The sequence below is a fragment of the Phasianus colchicus genome, chromosome 1 (genome assembly GCF_987193195.1).
Source record: "Phasianus colchicus chromosome 1, bPhaCol1.hap1.1, whole genome shotgun sequence".
In the NCBI taxonomy this organism is placed as follows: Eukaryota; Metazoa; Chordata; class Aves; order Galliformes; family Phasianidae; genus Phasianus; species Phasianus colchicus.
In genome coordinates this window covers 181468082-181489758 of record NC_143436.1, presented here as the reverse complement: position 1 = coordinate 181489758, position 21677 = coordinate 181468082, and the positions used below count along the sequence as shown (strand labels likewise).

Here is a 21677-nt window from a genome sequence, read left to right as displayed (position 1 = left end):
ACAGTGAGGAGTTGATGCAGTTTCTTCAACACTTTCTGCCAGAGGGCAGAAATAGGCTATTCCACCCATCTGTTTGCAGAAGAAAAACACTCAGACACTCCCCCATTTCTTAGCTGGGATAGAGAACAGCTGCTTTCTTATCTTAGCATATGTTTCAGCAGGAAGTCACCTTTACCAAATGACTGCCTTTAAATTTGCTTCCACTAAGGAAGGGGAATAAATACTTTGGCTTGGCTGTGAGAGGTGCTTGTTTTGTGGTGGTCTGTCTTCTTCCCTGCAAAGGAACATGCTTGCAAAGGTAGCAAACCTGCAGTGGGGTTTAAATGCTACATAGAAAGAAGAAAAGTAGCCTTCATCCACACTTTGTTATCTGTTCTTCTAAATAACACCTGTCCCAACCAGAGCAGCTTGGGAACTTTTTTCTTGAAAGCATAAATAAGCACACTGATAATTCATGGCTTCAGTGCTGCCACATTACATGCACTGAAAGTGAAGGGCAGTGGACATTGGCTGCCCTATGGAAGGGCAACACTGCCTTAAATAAGTGGCAAATAAATTTAGAAATATCACACATCAGCATTCAGTACTACTAAGCATGAAAGGCTGGCATGTAGCAAACATCTTTTTGGCTTTCTTGCTCTGGTCCCTGGCAATTTCACCCAATGAGGTTGTGGATGCCCCATCCCTGGAGGCATTCAAGGCCAGGCTGGATGTGGCTCTGGGCAGCCTGGTCTGGTGGTTGGCAACCCTGCATATAGAAGAGGGATTGAAACTTAATGAGCATTGTGGTCCTTTTCAACCCAGGCCATTCTATGGTTCTATTCTATGAATTAGTGCTGTTAGAATCCAGTGTTTAATACTCAATTCCAACTTCAAAAAATGACTAAATGACTGATCAAATACCACCATAACACATCCATACAATATCCACTAAACTGCTTGGCTGACAAACAAAACATTAAACAAGACACAATTGTTATTAAAACAAAAATATTTATTCAAGCTGTAAATGCTATGCAGTATTTAGTTATTGGATGGGTTTAATATAAACATCTACTGCATAATATTGGTTCCTTAGGAATCCTTGTATACTATCTGAAACATTGCCCTGTTGCTGTACAGCTCTCTTACAAGAAAACTTGCATTGTTTAAGACCTCAATAACTTGAGAACAAAGGAGGACACCAGAAGAGAGCATTCTGCGGTATTAGAGCAAGGATTAGGGTGCTCATTTTCTCCCATGCTAATGTTAATACATAAAATGCAGGTTGAGCTGCTCTTCTCCTGAAGAGTTTCTGTAACTACAGCAAGTCCTATGTTAAACAGAAAGATGAGGTGCAAATTTTACTGTGTCTCACTAAAGGATAAGTAATACTAACAAATGCTTTCTCAACAGTACAAATGATGGATGAAAGAATTTACGTCTGCAGTAGAGCACTTTAAATCCTTGTCTGGCTGTGGCTACAGTTTAAGTATTCATACTGGAAATAATTTTGCATTAAAGACATCCTGTGTAACAAACGCTGTAAACATGTGAGGCTTACACAAATTGAAATCCCTCTATCTCAGTGCCTGGTTGGGAAAACCTTCAAGAGATTAGAAATGCTTTGGGTGGGTTTTGGGTTGTTTTTGTTTCCTTCTGTTTAGATACTGGGTATTTCTGTTCATTCCCTCAAAGCCTTACAACACAGGTCTGATGGTTCCAGGTGAGTCCAAACCATTCAGAGCCAAAGGTGAAATTCCTGTGGGATTCAGCAAGGGGGGGAAGCTGGAGGTTAACCACCCTGGGCTCAGAACAGTGAACTACAAACGCCGCCTTCAAATGCACAACCTGTGCAAAGGGACGAAGCAGTTCCCATGGGTAACAGAGAATGCAGCAGAGCACAGACAACGGGGTGTAATGGGAAACATACAACTTCTTAACATTACATTTATACAAATTTACAACTTTGCAAATTAAATGGCTCTATAATTACGCAAGTGCTTTTTCAAAAATAAACATATACCAACTCAATATTTACACTTAGCAACCTGCTTCAGAAACAGCATGATTTTGCTATAAAGTGAAACTTCAGTGCACTGAAAGTGCAACTCACCCTTCAGAACTAATTTCTCATGCAAAACCTCAGCAATAACGATACCTAGCTCTATATCATCACAGTTCACCTTCTTTCATTCATCATAATGCAAAGACAACAAGAACTTGTCCACATCCATTCCTGCTGGAAAAGAATTCGGGAGCTTCTTTTTCTGTAGGAGAAGAAAAGAACACTTATATTAGATACTGAGAAACTGGGGGTACCAAAGCAGTCTGGAAGCATTCCCTCATCCTTCCATGTGCTTTGCAGAGATAACTCCACAAAGCTCACTCAGAAATCAGATACCAAAGTGCCTACAGACTTCTGTATACCTGCAGCATACAAACCACGTGCCTGTGGGCAGGAATTCAGTTCTCAAATTTAGCAGCAGCCCCCCCACTTCCAACAGGCACACCTCTCAGCCCTGGTAACCTGCTCGATGAGTTACTGACTGCTTTTCACTTAGAATATGTCAAGAGTATGTGAATGCCATGCTGCTTAGTTGTAACAAAGTTATACTGTGCCTCCTTTTTTGGTTGCTGACATACATCACCTTTCTGTGTCTCACTCACACCTTTGCTATTTGCCAAACTCTCAAGTCAAAGGCAAGGTTCTCTGGACTATAAACTGGGAGAATACACCAAATGTAGGCTTGTAGTCCTAGTAGTAAATAAGGATGCAAGAGCAGTTTGGATTTTAGAAAGCCGTAGTCTGAATTGGCCTGATTTCTAAATTCAATCTAGAAATTTAAGTTGAAGTTAGAACTTACAAACTCATTATTTTTTAAAGGAAATTATTTGATTTCCATAGATATGACTGGACAGTCAATAGGAGTCAATAGGAGGATTACACGATCTTGTAGGTCCTTTCCAACCTTGTGATTCTATGAGTATCTGAAGAGTTCACTCATCTTAAGAGAACTGTTAGTTCAGAATGGGCCCAAGAGGCAGTGTTAGCAACCAACATAGATAGGATGTCAGGGATTTGGACTAATACCTCTGAACCATTATAAACAATATACATGTTTATTGCATTCATGATTTCAGTAGTGTCTGTACTTACCTTTATTTTCTTCTTTTTTGATGGTGTTGGAGAGCTTTGGAGGTCTTTCCTATTTGTGGAACGAGAATTTCTCTCACCCTCATTCAAATCCTCTAGTTTCCTCTTCTTTACTGTGCTCCTTAAAGACCTGAACTGCTGGGTGTTGTCCTTCAGAGGAGTTGCAGTGCTAGTCCTCGCAATAGCAGCCCGGGACAGGATCATCAGTGTGTGGGCAGCCATACTGACGCTGTTCTCGCTGCCAGTTTCGCTAGCAGGGCTGCAGGCAGGCAGGTCTGGTGTGGCAGGAGGGACCATGATTCTAGGGGTTGCACTGTCCTCGTTGAAACGCCGGCAGGTTGGGGTTCGTACGCTATCTGTGGTGTCATCTGTATGCCTGTCTCCAACTCCAGAAGGGGTACGGGGCACTGGCAATTCGCCGTTTTCAACTGTTTTACTACTAGGGCTGTGCCACTGAATGTCCTGCAACATTTCCACACACTGCTTGGTGAACGGACTTGACAGGCAAAGGCCTTGGTTGGAAACTTTAGCTGCTTCTCGCTTTGGCTCCTTTGAAGAGAGAGAAACAGACGGTGAAGATTTGCTGTTCCCATTTGACAGTGACCCTTGCTTCTTGTTCAGTTCTTGCACCGAAGCAACTGTCTTCTCATTCCATAAGCTAACACTCTGCTGGCCATTGGACAGTTTGGCAGTGTCCTGGTTCTTCTGTTTTTCATCACTATCTCTTCGCAGTTCATTTTCTTTGTTTGCTGTAGCCTTGTGGAAGGGATCTGAGGGAAGCCCTGCAGTTACCACCTTCCGCTCAGGCTGCGGCTCCTTCACAGCTGTGCTTCTGTTGCCAGCAATTTCTGGCTTACAGAGAATCCTAGGCAACGTTTTATCTTTCTCTCGCTTTGCTGCCTGTGCTTTGGCAGAGGATGGTGCCGAATCAACAGCAAATGAAGAGTTTTCATTTCTTTCTTTTTGGGGCAAACTCTTAGCAGTCTGTGCTTGGGTGTTTCCACCTGCAGCGGGTAGGATATTATCAAAGCAAAGCACTCTCCTGTGACTTTCACCTTGTCTCGAATTTGAGCTTGTGCTCTCTGCTGGTGCAGCAGGCAAATTCTCCTCCGCTTTCCTTCCTAGCTCTGCAGTGATAAGCTTGTCTGAATTTCCAGTCCTGAAAAAGAGGTGAAAATATTTCAGCAACATATTTGTCCTTACTGCATAGTTTCAGCTCAGCTGTCTGGAGATAGTTAAAATTAACAGAAAGCTGAATTATCAAAATGATATCATCTCATTTTGACTTCCTCAATTTGTTAAAGCTCTTTTCAATCTATAAATAAATGTTATCAACACACAAAATACTGAGAATAGGGAATAACGACTGCAAGTTCAGAGGCCAGAAGGGATAACAATAAGGTAAGAAACGGAGCCTGTACCATTAGGGAAGCTGCTGCTCTTCGACCTGGGAAAAGAGATGAGGGATCCTACACATGCCATTGTTCAAAAAGCTGCCTTCCTCCTAGACAATGCTGTACGAAGAAATTCATGGCAGGAGGAAGCAAGCAGCTTTGAATGCCTGGTACTTCTTACCTTTGTGTTCGAGCATTTATATGGGTTGACGTTTCAGACACGCTCGGGACCGGTTTTCCTAGAACAGGAGATAAAGCATTGGTAGACTACTGCTACTATTTGGAGTACATTATCTCACAAGTAGTGCAATGACATTTTACCTGGCAGAGAATCAATAAAAATCTAGCAAGAAAGCCCTGCAATTTTTCCATTACTTTAAAATATACGGATTAACAGATTAGCAAAGAGCACGACCAAGAAGCTTGCTATCTACATGTGGGTAGCAGATGTCTGGCAAGACAAAACCAATAGAGCTGGACTTAGAAATGCACAGCCAAAATTTCCAAGTAGAAGGGAAGAAACTGCAGGGAGCTCTCTTGGTCACCCATCAGAGAACCAGAATGCAGACTAACTGCACCATCCTCAATTTCTTCTTAATTTGCAGCTTCATTCTATTTCACTTTTATGCTTAAGCCCACAGCTTTTTTTTAAAAAAAGGTAGATTGGCTAATGCACAAGTTGTCACAGAATCACAGAAAGGCTTAGGTTGGAGGGGACCTTAAAGATCATCCAGTCCTAAACCTCTGCTATGGGCAGGGCTGCCCCCCACCAGCTGAGGCTGCCCAGAATCCCATCCTCCAGGGATGGGGAGCTCACAGCTTCTTTGGGCAGCTGTGCCTTATCATCCTACGAGTGAAAAACTTAATCCTAACATCTAACCTAAATTTCCTCTTTTAGTTTATCTCCTCTTTTAGTTTAAAGCCATTCCTCCTCATCCTGTCACTATCAGACAGCGTAAGAAGTAGGTCCCCCTCCTGTTTGTAAGCTCCCTTCAAGTACTGAAAGGCCACAGTGAGTTCTCCCCAAAGCTTTCTCTTCTGCAAGCTGAACAAGTCCAGTTCTCTCAACCTGTCTACACAGGAGAGGTGCTCTATGTTTGTGACCTCCTCAGGACTCCCTCCAAGAGCTCCACATCCCTCCTGCACTGGGGCCCCAGGCATGGACAGACAGCTTCCCTTTATTCTTCCCAGGGCACCAATTCCTGCTTCCATTGTTTATACTTTATTTTTCCTTAGCCTGGCCATCAGGTCCTTACTCAACTACCTGATTTCTTATTCTAGGGGATGGAGAGCTCTTGTGCTCTCAGAAAGGCATTCTTAAAGTGCTGCCAACTCTGTTCTGTTCCATTTTCCCTAAGGACAGATTCCCAGGGGATCTCATCCAACAATTCCTTAAACAGCTGAAGTTTGCTCTCCTGAAGTTCAGGGTCCTGACTCCACTCTGCCAGGCCCATGTTCTTCAAGATCACAAATTCAACCAGGGCAGAGTCGCTGCAGCCCATGCTGCCTCCTATCTTAACCTCTTTAATGATCTCTTCCACGTTAGTGAGCGCCAGGCCCAGCAACACTTCACCTCTGGTGGGACTGTCCAATACCTGAACCAAACAGCTGCCTTCAGTGGACTCCAGGAGTCTCCTGGACTGCTTGCAGCTTGCTGTTTTCCCAGCACGTATCAGAGTGGTTGAAATCCTCCCCAACTGGAAGAGAGCCTGTCCTCGTGACTAAATTTATTTCATATTTTTGATTTTAAATTCTTTACCCCTCCTCAATACTAAGTAGGGGCTCTAACTCTGGTCTTTTTTAAATTTGCAATGCAGTGAAATCAATACACAGAAGTGTGTAACTGAAACGGCAAGGAGAAAACAGAGTGCTTTTTTAAAGAAAATACAAATATGCAACACCTCTATTAAATATTTTCCTATATATCTATACACACACACATAATTACAAAACTATTTATAAACATTTATTACTCAGAACTCATACGTCTTTAGAACCTCCACTTGTATTCTGCCCTCCTCAAGAATGCAAAGTGAATACCTGCATTGGTCTTGTTTCTTGCTCCAGGAATCTTTTGTGATTTGGGTGGGATGGGAAGTTTTGGGACATTTCTGTTGCAGACTGGATTAGCTACAGGCATATGCAAAACCTTAGAAGAATCAAAACATTCAGTTACAGTTTAGGAAAAGAAATCTTATCACTTGAGCTTTAATTTTGAAAGGAGACAGACTGTTCTGTGACAGGCTACCTGGCGGGCAGGCGCTGAGAAGGAATTCCCATTTTGTCCCACTACTGAGAGAGGAATCATTCCCACCATTCCTTGCAAAACAGGCTGCACTGGAGATGTGATTATAATGGCAGAACCTAAAAAACATATCAAAGTATTACAATTGTATAGAAACAAAAATGAAAGGGCTGCTCCAGAAGTAATGCCTCCTATTTTATGATGTTGGCCTACGATGTCAGAGGTGGATATTGGTGGTATTGCAGTAGAGATTGAACTTTCCCACCAATAACCCGTGGCATTTTGTTGCTGTGTGACAGATGGCAGCAGAGGGGCAGTCTGACACAATGGCATCTGACACGGGAGTGCATATGGATCAAAGGTTTGCCATTGAATTCCCACACATGGAAATGATGTCACCAGTGGAAATCCATCAACACCTGCTGAATGTTTACAGAGACCAACAGTGGCTGTGAGCACAGTGAAAAGTGGACCGTGTGGGCAGCAACTTTTTCCTAGCAACATCATGGTCCGTGGTCATAGCAACAGTGAAACAGTTGATCACATCTGCTGGAGTAGACTTACAAGTGTGACATGCAGGCTCTTGTTCATTGCTGACAAAAATGCAGAGCTAATGGCAGTGACTATGTTGAAAATAGTGCTTCATAGCTGAAAATTTGCTCTACCAATTAGTGCTCTGTTGTAGTTTCCATGGAAATAAATAGAGGCATTACATTCAGAGCGACCTACGTACATGTGGAAGTGAAAATAAAAGCTTCAAGGCAGAATTCCTTAGAATTATGCACAGCCAAACCATTGGCAGAAAAATCTCTGCCTTTTTTGAAAATCTTCATTGTCCTTGTTATACATTTCTAGAAATGTATAGAAAATATATGTATATATATATAGAAAATATAATATATAGAAGATATATGTCTAGAAAACAGGTGTCATTATTAGTTTTGATAGGCTCCTTTAATCGAACACTTTTCCTTTTTCTGAGAAATGGCTCAAAATTAAATGAAGTAGTAGAATGTAGCTATCTTAAGTCTTGAACTTTGAATTAAAGGCAGAAATATGAACATCAAATAGTTCCTTTTGATGCTTAGTGGAAGTACCTATTGTTTGCATTCTATCACACAGAATTACCACGCATAGCAGCCAGAGACTCTCCATGGCTTTTATTTAATTTCAGCACACGCTCACGAGTTCCTAGTTTCAAGGAGCAGATAGAGCAACGTTTAAAAATTCAGCTTACTTTTACAGAAGAATGAAACACAACACCATTTTTGAAATAGTGAAGTTACCTTGTGGGAAGTTTGGGGAGATAGCCTGGTTTCCTGCAAACGTACTGCTGGATCTAGGAGGAGTCCGTAATTGCTGGACTGCTGGCGCTTGGGCAGCGAGAGGCACAGAGCTGCTGGGCAGTACAACCACATTGGAAGGAGTTACAGCTGTGCCTAAGGCAGCTGGATCAGTCACACAGGTGGCTATATACAGGTTGTTTGCGCTGCCAAAAGCTGTGCTTGTTGCCGGCATCAACTGAATAAACCCTCCTTCCTTGGAAATATTACTTGTACCTGCAACTGAAAAAACAGTGCAGTCCTCATTCTGAGTGTTAACTGCGGTGACCACAGGATCCTTAGGTCTGAGCACAAGGAGATTCTGCTCTGCCAAAGCTGACTCCGCACTTTTCTCTGTGTCTTCTGAAGTCAAACATTTGGACAGGCCTGCAGTTTTGCTCGGGGATTTGGCTGGAGATGACAATATTATTGTTGGCAAATTTTCTCCTGTGATGCTGGAAACAGCATTATTTAACTCCGTGTCTGACGAAATAAACGGATCATCGCTGATGATGATCTTGAGGGACATGATATTAGAAGGATCAACATCCATCGGTTGACTACTGGAAGATACACCGCTTGTGCTTTTGGCTTCAGTACTCAATTCATCTGTTGAGGAAGCAGTTTCTGGGAGAGGAGAGCGGCACATTTCAGATGTAGTAAGGTTATTTTCAGTGGATACTACAGAAATTTCTGTACACGCATCATCACCGGAAGAAAAATACATGTTATCAGTATCTGCTTTTGCAGAAGATGAAGTTTCTTGCATTTCCACTTGTGCTCCCTCTGAGTTCGATAGTCCTGAAGGGAGGTTAAAGTCTTTCTTAGGGTTATCGAGTGCATGCTGATCATCTGACTGTGTTTTTTTACAAGTACCAGCAGCTTCAAGCTGCAACTCTGTTTTGTCAAGATCCAACACATTCACTGTGGATTTTGCAGCACAGTCTGACTGCACACTCTGATCTTGCTGGTTAGTATGGTGGCTCAAGTTCTCCTGTGAAATATTAAGTAATGGAGCTGTCTCATTTGTTACAGCCTGTTCTTTTCCTGAATCTGCTGATGGGCTAGAAATTGATGTATTATTTTTTCTCAGCAGGGCACTGTGAACAGGGCTTCCATCAGGAGGGCTTTTAGTGAGTGTTTTTTCAGGTATCGATGTGTGTGGTGAAAAGTGACATTTACTAGCAGGCCGTGTTCTGTTCTCACCAGCTCTACAACCCTCTTCCAATGAAACCAAAGGAATCTGCGGACTACCAGAATGAACATATTCCAAATTAGGACTACTTTGAGCACTATGACTTAGTGTATCTTTTTCAATTTCCATACATTTTTCACTCCCAGGTACTAGTGTGGATGAGTCTTTTTTACCATAAGAATCTTGACAGTGTTCACGACGTTCGCTATCAGAAATTGGCCTCTTGTTAGATTCAGTCAGAACAGGCACAGAGTCAAAAGCAATTTCCAGCTCACCAATATGTTCATGGGTAATGGTTTTAAGTACGTCAGCCTCCTTCCTTAGCCTACAATTTCCATTCAATTGGTCACTGGTTGCATTTTTCTTTGCCATATCGTCATCATTAACAGGGTTCTTCAAGGTGCATGATGTTTCTTCCAACTGAAAACCTTTACAGGATAGCATTTCTCTAGAATTATCACCTGTAAAACAGAGACTAAATTGGTTCCACAATTATTACAACGAATGACAATTTTAGGGGTTTTAGAGTTAACTAATCACTTCAGTGGAAAGCTGATCCACATAAAATGAAGTAGGAATAACACTACTCCTTACTTCCAAGTTGCGTGGAGAGTACATGAAAAATACAGTTAGATTACACAGATTGGACAGCCTGGTATTTCAGTCTGAGCATAAATCATAAGCATACACATAAGAAGTCAGTGGCTCATTGAATACTGGCATTTTTGCAATACCTGCTACTGACTGACAGTTGTTAGGAATGGAGCAGACAAACCTCTTGTCCAGAGTAAGGCCACTTTGGGGTTCAATTAACCAACACATTACAGAATAGGCAGTAAAGAGCATTAAGGTTAGATGTAAAATATTATCTTTATGTGCTCTACAGTGCAAATTGCATAGAATCTTTGTTCTGAATTGGGAAAAGCTTTGCAGATATTCTGCTTTCATATAGGAGCGTAACAAGTATTACTTGCAAAAATTTAATAGCCCGAAACTTTCTTACACACTGAGTGCATCCATATGACAATACAATGTAAACATCAGATGGCATATTAGCACTGAAAATATTAAGGTTTTGAGACGTAAAATTTAACTGTCTGGAAATACTTTCATCATGAAAAATGAACAGATTAGAAGGAATTTTAGAGGGAAAAAAACCACATAAGAAACAACAACAGACAACAAAAAACAACCAAACCTACACTTACTAGTTTCTTCTGTTCCTAAAGAACTTTCAAGTGTTTCCAGGTTATCTGCATCCACCAGGATTGTGTTTTCTACCCCACTCTGACCAGAAATACCAGCAGGCAAATTCTTGTTTACCTTGTTCTTCCCTATTTTCAAGATAGAGTATGATGAATGATTAAATATATTATTTTAAATACAAATGTAATTAATGCATTTTAATTGAAGCATGTAGATTTCTAGTTCAAGAAACACTACCCTAAACATATCAAAAACTCTGTACTCATCATAAATCCAGCAATAGTACAGAAACATATTTTATGCAAGGATATTCCTGATCAAATAGAAAAATAACACAACAGAATTGAAAAACAGAGATGAACTATCATCCTTTATATCAGAAGAGTCTAAAGTTTCAGCCAAATGAATCCTCTGTACTTTACAGTCATCTTTGCCAGAATCCAATACCAAGTTACAGGAGACAGATGCCATACAGTCTATTTCTCATGCAGAAGAGGTCTGCTGAACTACCTTTGTTTCCTCAAGGAACACTTGAAAAAAAATATCATAATTCATGATGTTTAATAACAGTGGTACAATTTGGAATAATACACCCTACCATAATCAAACAAGTCAAAGAGCGCCTGAAAAGCTGGATCTGATTCTGTCTGTTCCAGAATGTCCTGTATAGCTTCTTCCGACATATGAATTTCACCCTATGACAAGACATGCAGAACTGTTAGACAATTGCTTTCACAGCTCAAAGAAAAACGGATAAGAATCGTTTCCATCTTATTTTCAATTCTGTTACTTCTGTTCATCACATAAACATGAAGACAAACATAGGAAATGTTTCTGCCACGCATTTCGTGTCTGTAAAAAATATTAACAACTGAAGAAATAAAGCCCTGAAAAATCCCAACATTTCTGTCACATGTCACAGCCTTCACATGCATGTTGGGATACTCTCTAAATAATGACAAGCTTTTGTTAAGAAAGACTGAATTGTAGGGTACAGTGGAAGCTCATATAGACCACGTGAATACTGTAAGCCCGCACTACCCAACCACAGGCAAAAAATCCCCAAACTAACTTTGATTTCCTGTTTTTGCATACATCTGTAAGACAACACTATGCAAAAGACAGTTTCCTTTAATCCACTCATTTTGTTCTACAACATGACTACTTTTCTGTGGCAGGCAGCTGGGAGGCATAGCTGCACAGGACACTGCTCTAAGGTTCTTGCTCTAGGCTGACTTCTTTGGTAGCAGCCCAAGAAGACAACGAGTGGGGCATTCAGTGCCTTTTCAAGAATTCAAATACAAAATACATGGCAGGTCATCTGCCATGACCTCCAGGAAATCTTCTAAGTCCTCTACAACTCTCTGATATGCCAGAAATGGTCCCACTTCCCTGCCCTGCAATCCTGCTGCGTGCTTCCACTGCCCTGCACAGTGAAGAATGAATTCAGAGTGTTAACTGGCTAAAACTTAACTCCAGCAAAAGGTCAGTAAGTAGCCTATTGGTTCAGACCTTGAACCAGCTCACCACCATACAACTAGGTAAGAGATGATGATTATAAAGGGAAGTTGTGGGACTGTCCCTTGGGCAGAAGTTATCCATTAGATGGGCTTAGCTGTCTTTCACAGAGAGGGGAAGGAGAAAGAGCAGAGGAGGACAACGCCAGATAAAAGGTAGGCACAGGGTCAGCAAAGTCTCCATTACTGACCATTCTGAGGTAGCTGATCTTCAGAAATGTAAAAAGGGCAATCCAGACCCACCTGAAGTCCAAGGATTTCATCAATTGAAGTCTCTTGTTCTGTTGGGCCACTTTCTGCCTGTTTAGGTGCCTGAGTGACATTGCCATCACTGGAACAGAACAGTTATTAGTTCAGAACTCAAAAATAAATAAGTGTGCACATGAAATTTAGAGGTTCCTTCTATTACCTGCCCAGGATTTTGTTAATGTTCTCAGCTAGCTTTTCCTGGAGGGATTTGTTGCTCAGGATCTTTTCTCTGGCATTTTCAATAATCAATTGCTAGAAAGTAGAGTTTTAAAGCAGTCAGCTTTTTATTTTTTATCATCATCAAAAAAGAAGCATAAATTTCCAACTTACTTGTAAAATCAAACAATCAATTCAATATACAAAACACTCTCTGAAACTACAGACACTGATGACAAGCTCTACTTTAACTACTTCTTTTGTTGCTGTTACAAACTCCTCCTCTTTCTGAATAAGCTGACTTACCTCTGACTGCAGTATCTTAACTGTCCACCAGGACAGGCCATCTATGACTGCACAACATCTCTATGAAAAGCATCACAAGCATTACTCTTGCTCTCCTGAAGTACAGCAAGACTTACTGTGCTTTCTGGTTTTCCTTTGCTAAAAAATAACAGTATTCTAACAGCTCACATGTGTCTTAGCAAAGTCAATAGGTCAAGGAAAAAAAAAAAAACCACAATACCAAAACTCTGCCTAAACATGCTATACTCACAAGCTCAATACACAGAGCGAGTTCAAATATAAAACAATACATTTTAGCTTCTGAAGTTAATTTCTGTAATTCCTACAACAAACAACACAAAAATGTAGTTCTCTTTAGTCTGAAGTTGGTTCTTAAATGTAAATACCTTCCATAATTATATACTCACTGGGAAGTTACCATCTATAAACTCTTCAAGAGGCTCACTTTCTTTTTCTATTATTACTTCATCAGGATCTTGAGAACTTCTACTTCCTGCAGGAGGTCCAGACGTTGCCACACTTTTCCTCTTTTGAGATTCACTGAAACATTCCAGGCAATTTGTCATGTAAGATTGTAATCAACATAAAATTAACCACATATTGGAAATACAACAAAATCTAACACTCGCTTCATTATCTCTTATGTATACATTGTGTCTGACTTCATAAAAGTTAGAAATCTACAGACATTGTGGATAAACAGCACAATGACAAACTGCATTTCACTTATGCTAAGGATTACAGCACTGCAAAATCTCTACATGATCTAAAAGAAGTGGTTACCTTTTTCTCCTTCCTGGAGAAAGCAAGTTTGAGTGAAGCTTTCGCTCTTGTGATGCTGGAACTTGAATGTGTATGAAATCTCCTGCTTTATAAAGGCAGAAAGAGACAATAACATAAATATTTTTTCCACTGACATTCTTAAGACAGTGTAGAAATCTTCACATTATTTATTACATCCCAATCAACTCCATGGAATTAATTGAAAACAGTTTGGTATTATCATGAGAATGAGAACCACTCCTTTTAAATAAACTCTGAAAAAAATGTTGTTTTCTCTGCTACAAGTGTCTTGGGAGAATGTGATTACAGATAATCAAATAATGACAAATTGATGCACTTCTGATTTCTGAACCCATGTTAGCAAGCAAGTTTGCAAGAGCCATTTCTCTTTTGGCACTCCATTTATTTTAATCACTTTAATTGTTATGGAGAGCTTGACATTCTCTAAAACTTTTTCAGTGGCAGACGATTAGCCCCAATTCTACAAGAATATCCACCTATATCCAGACTTTACAGACATAAATGTTTTAAAGAAAAAACAAAAGTGTCACTTACTGCCAATCTTGTTTTCTTGGGCTTGTGGCTGGTGAACAAACAACGTATTCAGTCTTGCCTGCGATATACTCTGACTTATTGCTGGCTTGTGGATAACTTGAGAAGATACAGTAGAAGAGAGATACTGTGGTCCTGGCTGAGGGGCTACAGATAACAGTCCTGAATTTGGAGGAGCTGATTGCTGAAGCATTCTCTGTCGTTTCATTTCTACAATTCCACTTCTTGTACGTGCTAGAGATAACAAAGACAAGATGAAAATATACGATAAACAATCTTAAAAAGGATGTTGACTTCCAAGAAGCAGTCTTTGAATATAATAATTTTAGACCTAATTACAGATGCTTCATTGGAACTTTTCTGTGCTTCAACAATTAGTTTATGAAACTCAACAAGTAAGCATCTCTCATCTTTGTCTTCTGCATTACAGGTTGGAACCAAAAGAATTCAAGTACAGGCAACTTACATTGACACTGTAACCACACTCATACCACTATTTAAACATTTACAGGAACAAATCATACCAAAATGACATTTCACTACATAAAATGTAACTCATAACTGACCTTAGCTGGAATAGCTAAGACAAGGCTATCTGTTGTATTTCTTCATCATACCAAACCTGGCAAATTCAGACAACAGAATGCTACCCAATCCAGTGAATCTCAGATTCAAAAATAATTATTACCTATATTTCACACTCCCTTTTCTCATACAGGTTACTCAATAGTGCTACAAAGTAAAAAATGTATTTTCGAGTTAAATAACTTTGCCCTTAGAAGTTCTCTCAGCAGTTTTTGCAATGAAAGAAACAATTCTCAACAGAACAAATGTCTTTTTTGTTAGAAAGAACAATATATTTTGCTTTGATGTATGTTCATATGAAAATAATCTTTAAAACTTCATTCACTGGAAACACATCGTAATAAGACTGGTTACATTTTCAGTTCCTCTGTGAACCACAAACTTAAGTCAACAGCTTCAGGATTCAAGCAGTAGTTTTTAAACATTTGAACAGCATTAAAGGGAAAAAAAAGAGATTTCAGCAGATAAGAAAACACCATATTGACACTTTGAGTCACCTGCAAACAGCTCAGCTTTTCTTTTTGGTCTCCTGACCATCACAGTAATCCACAGGCTGTGCTGAAGACAGCAGTCATATGCTAAAAACTGCTGCAGTAGAGATATGGCAATATTTTAAGACTAAGGCTGAGTTACTGCTTGCTGCAGCATTCCCTTATTTTTCACCAAAACAGATCATTAGAACATAAAGCCAACTGAGCCCACACGAATGGTTCAGATACTTACTCCTCTGATTAGCAGAAAACCCCGTGGAGCCCTGCATGCTCCTAGAAAATAAAGCAGGTGACATAAATGAATGGAGCACACTGGAAGCACTCAACTATGCATCATGATGGCATCATACAGTTAACATCAGTCTGCTCACAGTCAAGCATTTCTTCAGAAATCTATTGATTTTTACTTTTACACTTTTAAACAATGGACACAGATTCTTCAAATGAAGAATGTGTTAGGTTTTTGATCAAGTAACCACAGTGGTTTCGGATTCTGTATGACTCATAATGTATTGCCTTATGACTGGAAGGCCACATATAAAACCATAGCAGCAGATAACGAGGGCGTTATCTTGAAATGTCTGCATAATTACCAGCTCTCCCATACCTCTCTCTTTCACCATCTTTCAGAGGCAATAGATAGCAAAACCATTCTCATACAATGATAAGGAGAGCTGAGCAATGCAGGGTCTCAATCTTACGGCACAATTTACTTTTTCGATTGCAAAACTGCATTACCTTATCTGAGAAAGTGTATAGTCTAATTTTTTCCACAGAGATGACATCATCGCTGGAACTTCATTTGTTGTTTCTGAAGTAAACCATAACAAAATAAGAAACACATTTTAAGTGCCTACAACAGGTAACATGTAGAGAAAAAGTAAAATCACATTCAAACTAATTACGATGGGATGATTCAAGTATATTTAACCGTAGTTATCTATTTGTCTTCTCAGTATTCTGCTAATTAGAGAGCCCCAACTCCTAATTTAAAGAACTTGATTTGATACAAATATACACTCATCATGGAAGCAGTTCTCAGTTTTAGAAGCCTAAATGAAACTGAGGGAAAGATGTTCAAGATGATATTTCCCAACAGAACCTGCATGTGGTTTTGGTACCTGGGCAAACACACGCTAACCTAAACTAACTTCCCCAGCTCTCAAAGTGGGATTTATGTTCCCAAACCACTTGAATGATTTTGAAGATTGTAACATGAAATATGGCCTTTTGTAAGTCAGGCTTTATTCTGTGCACAAACAAGTAAAAACATTTGCTACTCAAAGTACAGAACATTCAAGTGTAAATGAAAGGAAGCAAGCAGATTCATTCATACTATTTTCAAGGTGCCAAGGTGAAACTGCTATGAAAGAAGTATGTTTCCGCCTGAGCTACCATTCCTATTAAACATAGCATGAAAAGACCAATATTTTAAAAAGTAATCCAAACATGACATTTCTTAAATTGCAAGTCTTGGACCTGAACACTACTACAGCCTGATCATGCAACACGTATAAAAAACGTTAAGACTAAGCAACATGCAGAAGCTCAGTAATTGCTTTTAAACTTTGAACAAGAAAAGCTCTAACTCTCTTTCTACTATTCATATAAAATATTAATTTATTCAGACTTATTTTAATCAGTTCTAAAAACCAGACAAAAAACATTTCATACCACAGGATTCTTCTTGGTTTTTATCTCACAGGAAACAGCGCAACTTAAACACAACCCTACACATTCTGCACACTTTCTTGTACCTTTGTGCTTCACTCAAACATGAAGTCAGAATATCTAGTATGGAAACTCCAAAGACAATTTGCTCACAAAACAATGTTCTAATTCATAGCTGTCTACATAACAGGGAAATCTTCCAGCACAGACAGAAAGTTGCACTACATCCAAATAGAGGTGGAGAAATTTCCTTTCCCTCAAGGAAGTTCACAACAGAGAAATAAGAAAAAACTTAAGAGTTTTGCTCTGAAGCTTTACCTTTTGTTTTCATGGCTACATATTCATTAAGAATAGTTGTCAAGTTTTTTCCACACAAGGACTGGAAAAAAAAGAAAAACACACTGATTTTAGAATCTTCTCTAATAACTTACTCTTCATCTGCTGTATCACATCACATTTAAGCAGCTCTTCAGAAGACTAACACTGCTGACCCTCAGCTGTTGGTGCTGAGCTGTCTCAAACCACATAGAATGCAACCGATGTCACAAAATGCAACAACGAACACAAAATTTGAAATTAATGATCTGCAGTCAGACCTGCACATCCTCAACTCATCTTCACCTCACATCATTTTCAACAGCATTTCAGAAGCAATCGTTACACTGGAAAACCTTAATATTCTTTACCATTGGTAGAACACAATTTACCTTACTGTTCAGAAAACAAACTCACCAGCAAGCAGGCTGGAATGAACCCATCCTCTGTACAGTGCTCTGCGTATTCCTTCAAATCAGAGCTTTCTAAAATAAATTCACGGCAGGTAGCTAGAAGCTTTTCCTGTTGTAAATACCCTGCAACAGATCAGATAAAAACCATTATATTTCATACATTTCTTCTCCTGAGTGGATACCAAAGCATTAACACATACAGCTGTGCAGAGCGGTGGATTTCTATGCTGGATGGGGATGCATAGTTAGTTTAAAAGAACATACACCTTGCAAAATATTCCTTTAAAACCAGAAAGGACACCAAAGATGGCTGATACTCCACTGTGGTTACAAACAACTCAAGGCTGGAAGGAGGCACTGCTGGCAACTTCTGATCCTTGGCTCAAGAGATCAACACACGGAACTCACACGGACTGAACAGCATAGTTTGAAAGTTAAGAGGACTTCTAGAGGAAATCCCCATTAAAAGGAATACTGTGCAACTCTGTGCACATATCCTGTTCTAAAACAGGTAGAACGTGCAATTGACAGAACAGTGTTTCAACTTTTTTCCACAAATATGTTGTACAAAAGTTAACAAAATAAAAACATTCTCCTCACTCGATTCCTATGATTTTCATTTGGAACAGATGCACGAGGTGCATCTGCACACCCCATACACCCCAGGACTTGACAGTTACCATAACAGGATGCACACTGAAAAAAATGTACTTTTCCAAAATTACAATCCTCAGCAAATACAATCTGCTTTCATCAAGCTTCTCAAGTCCTGCTTTGATTGTCAACTGCTATAACACTGCTATAAAAGATAAGAAGAGCTCAATCTGAATGAAGGAGCTGAGAACAAAGAGCCACAAAGGAAAATGCCTTTCCTTTCTTGTCTGTAACAGAACTGAACATGAAATATTTTCAAGAAGCATTAAAATACAAACCTAATTAGACAATGAAGGATATATATACATCAGCATATGGATTTACACAGAACCTGCAAATGGACTGCCTCAGGTCAATGAGACCTATAGAAAAATGCTGACTTGAAATCTGCATGAAAACAAACATCTTCTAGCAGATCCAAACATATCTGGAAAGGGCACCACATTCCAGACACAAAAAGCCCACACTCTGGTTTCCAAACAATAAGCACATTTTGAAGTCTGGGAATAACCACCATGGGTGCAACCACAATGCAGGAGCTGGCTTACCTGACAAATAGTGGTGATGGTGGTACTGTGGAAATAAAAGGGCCACTCAATTTCATTCTTCACCCACATTTTGCTAGAAAACACTCAAACCATTAACTTGCTAAAAGCTATAAGAGTGTTTTGGGAAAATATAATTATATGCTGGTCTTATTCCCATCCACTGTTGGCCAGGATTGAGGGCAAGGTATTAGGCAGACAGGGCTTGGATATGTGCTGGTATGGCTGTTCTTCCCATCCAAATCATGTAGACACATAAAAAGCTGCAATGTTTCTTGAATCTACTACTAAATCACCACATGGGATGACTGAATGCTTGTGAACCTCCTGCAAAGTGAGGCCTTCCAACCTCCAGAAATGGCTGAATCAATATTCTCTGGGTAATGGAACTTACCTGCTCGTGCATGTATTTAATAATTATGTAATATTACACAATCTTCAACACTGCCAAAACTAAATTAAAGCAAAAAATGTGGAGTTTCTTCTGAACTAAGAATGATTCCTTATTTTGCTCTATTTAAGAAATGTAAACACTTAACTCATAGCATCAATTGATGCTCACGTACTTTAGAAAAAGATACTTTTTTTTTTTTTACAAGTTTTCTTCTGGGTGAGCTTATCTTATATGTAAGACTTGTTTATCAACTCAACTACCACCAACCTTCAAATCAACAGAAAGCCAGAGAAAACAAATCCTCAGCTGGAAGCACTGCACTGTCAGCTTGTTTACCAGCTCACAGCTCAGCGATGCCTCATGGAGGAGGAATCCCTAATGGGGAGCAGAGCTCACTACAGGGAACACCCGCTCCACACCTTGAGCTGCTCAGCTCAGTGCACACGATGCATGCACTGTGCCACAGCCAACACGAGCTGGGATGGACCATTCCTCATACATGGGATGTAGCCAAGATTTTCTATGGAGGGTGTCTGAGAGCCTGACAGATAAGCTGTCTGCCCAGGAATGTGTAACTCAACCAACTTGCTACAGCAAAGCTCAGGGAGAAATCTTCATCTTTCTTGGGTCGTTTCAAATCTCCTTTCAAAATGCATGGAGTTTCCTGAAACCTTCTGTTGCTTTGCTTAACATCAGAATAGATAAAACCCATCCTCATGGCCTCAGTTCTCAAGATAGCAGCAATATGCATTTCAGGTGGAATTTAAACTAAACTGTGCTGGAGGAACACTGAAGACGCAGCCTTAATGGCTCTGGGTCAGGAAAACAATAGACAGCTGAAGGAAAATCCAAAGGAAAATGCCAGAAAACCTCACTGGCTTGCTCACTGCTCACCTGCTCTGTAGTATCGCAGAATGCGTTGGGTTGGAAGGGACCTTCAAGCCCACCCAGCCCAACCCCTGCCATGCACGGGGCTGCCCCACTCTGAGGCTGCCCAGAGCCCCATCCAACCTGCACCTCAGGGATGAGGCACCCGCATCTCTCCGGGCAGCCGTGCCGATGCCCTACTGCCCTCAAATAAAACGCGGCTCTCACCTCGTTTGCTCTCATCTTCGGCGTTAAACAAACGACGGGGTCACGTAAATAGCTCGCTCTGCTGCCTCAGTCCTGAAAACACCCCTTGCCCAGAGGCTGAGCTCTCAGAGCGGCCTCGCAGGCGGCACACACAGCAGAACCTTCAACCCCCGCCTTCAGGTCTTTCGGGTCGGTTCGGACGCCCTACCGCCCCGCCCGTTAGCTGCCCGCCCGCCCCCAGCTCGGCCACCCGCGGCCCTCGGGCGGCGCACTGACAGCCCGAGCGCGGCCCGGGAGCGCCGTGGAAGCGGCCGAGGACGCGGGGTACGGCCCCGGGCTCCGCGCCCGAGCTCTCCCTCCCGCCTTCCTCCCTCACTCACCCAGCACCAACCGGGCCACGTCGGACGGCAGCAGCATAGCGGCGGGACACCGGGGGACTGGGCGGACGGGCGACGGGCACGACTCCCCGAGGGGCAGCGCGACCGCCCCGCCACCGAGGGGAAGGCGCGGAAACTCCGCCGAGCGGCGCCGCGCCCGGCCCCTTCCGCCGGAACCCGCCGCGGCCCGAGTATCCGCTTCCAGGTCCGCCCGCACGCCCCGCACGCCGCTCCCGGCGCTGCGCGCGAGGCGCCCCCCGGCCCTCAGCCCCCGCCCTGAGGTGAGGGGCCGCGCGGCGGGAGGGCGGCGCGCCCCGCGCGTGCCGTGGGCTTGGCGGAGCCGTGGTGGACGGGCGGCGGTCGAGGTCACCGCGGGGCGCTCGTTCGGCCGCGCTTTCGCGTGGCTTCGGTAGCCGCGCTGGGGCGGCTGGAGGAGCGACTGCGGGAAGGGCAGTGCGGGGATTCAGGCTTAGAGGTGCTTCGCGGTTGTTCCTATGGCACAGCCGCTCCGTGCTTCAGAAGCCGTGTTTCAGTGTTCTGAAAGTTGCTTGTTGCTTTCTACCCGCTTCGAGGAGCCAATGAGCGGAGAAGGCACGGCTTCCCGAGGGCACGTGGTGCCTCACCGCTCTGCCGGCCTTCTGTGATGGAGTGACAGCATCGGTGGACAAAGGAAGGCAGCTGATGTCGTCTATCTGGGCTTGTGCATTGACGCGGTCCCACACCACGTCTTCATCTCTGAATACGAGAAATGTGGGTTTGAAGGCTGCAGTATTCAGTGGATACAGGGTTGGTTGGATGGACACAGCCAGAGGGTTGTGGTCTGTGGCTCTGTGTCCAGGTAGAGGCCGGTCGTGCTTGGTGGCTTGGGACTGGTGCCCTTTAACATCTTTATCAGTGAGATGGTGGGGTGGAATGCACCCTCAGCAGTTTGCTGGTGACACCAAACTGAGTGATGCAGTTGGCACAAAAGAAGGAAGGGATGCCATCCAGAGGACCTGCACAGGTTTGAAAAGTGAGCCCATGAGAACCTAATGAGGTTTAACAGAGCCAGGTGCTGCATTTGCAATCTTGAATATGCATACAGATAAGGAGAAGAA

General features: G+C 41.8%; 2 protein-coding genes across 7 annotated transcripts in view; one reads left to right on the top strand and one right to left on the bottom strand.

Annotated features, from left to right (window-relative positions):
- Positions 1-1585: 1585 nt before the first annotated feature.
- NPAT (nuclear protein, coactivator of histone transcription) lies at positions 1586-20764 on the bottom strand. 3 transcript variants are annotated; one of them, XM_031606203.2, is made up of 18 exons: positions 20584-20764; positions 17541-17659; positions 17127-17187; positions 15876-15948; positions 15370-15410; positions 14065-14295; positions 13510-13594; positions 13134-13266; positions 12425-12516; positions 12259-12346; positions 11097-11193; positions 10495-10626; positions 8062-9753; positions 6779-6894; positions 6571-6679; positions 4712-4769; positions 3140-4295; positions 1586-2249 (listed from the first exon to the last, which is right to left on the bottom strand). In XM_031606203.2, the coding sequence occupies exons 1-18, from the start codon at positions 20618-20620 to the stop codon at positions 2172-2174; spliced, it is 4398 nt and encodes a 1465-aa protein (XP_031462063.2). In that variant the 5' UTR covers positions 20621-20764; the 3' UTR covers positions 1586-2171. The 3 variants fall into 3 exon arrangements, with proteins under 3 accessions (XP_031462063.2, XP_031462064.2, XP_089990017.1); XM_031606204.2 differs by having other exon boundaries at positions 10501-10626; XM_090133891.1 differs by having other exon boundaries at positions 13510-13591.
- The window catches only part of ATM (ATM serine/threonine kinase), a 59269-nt gene continuing 58350 nt past the window's right edge, over positions 20759-21677 (top strand). For 3 of the 4 annotated variants that reach the window (XM_090133889.1, XM_031606206.2, XM_090133890.1), the window contains exon 1: positions 20759-20861. The gene's annotated coding sequence lies outside the window, so the exon portion shown is untranslated. Of the gene's footprint in view, positions 20862-20906; positions 21331-21677 lie in introns of those variants that run through there. The other variant, XM_090133888.1, reaches the window with a different exon arrangement.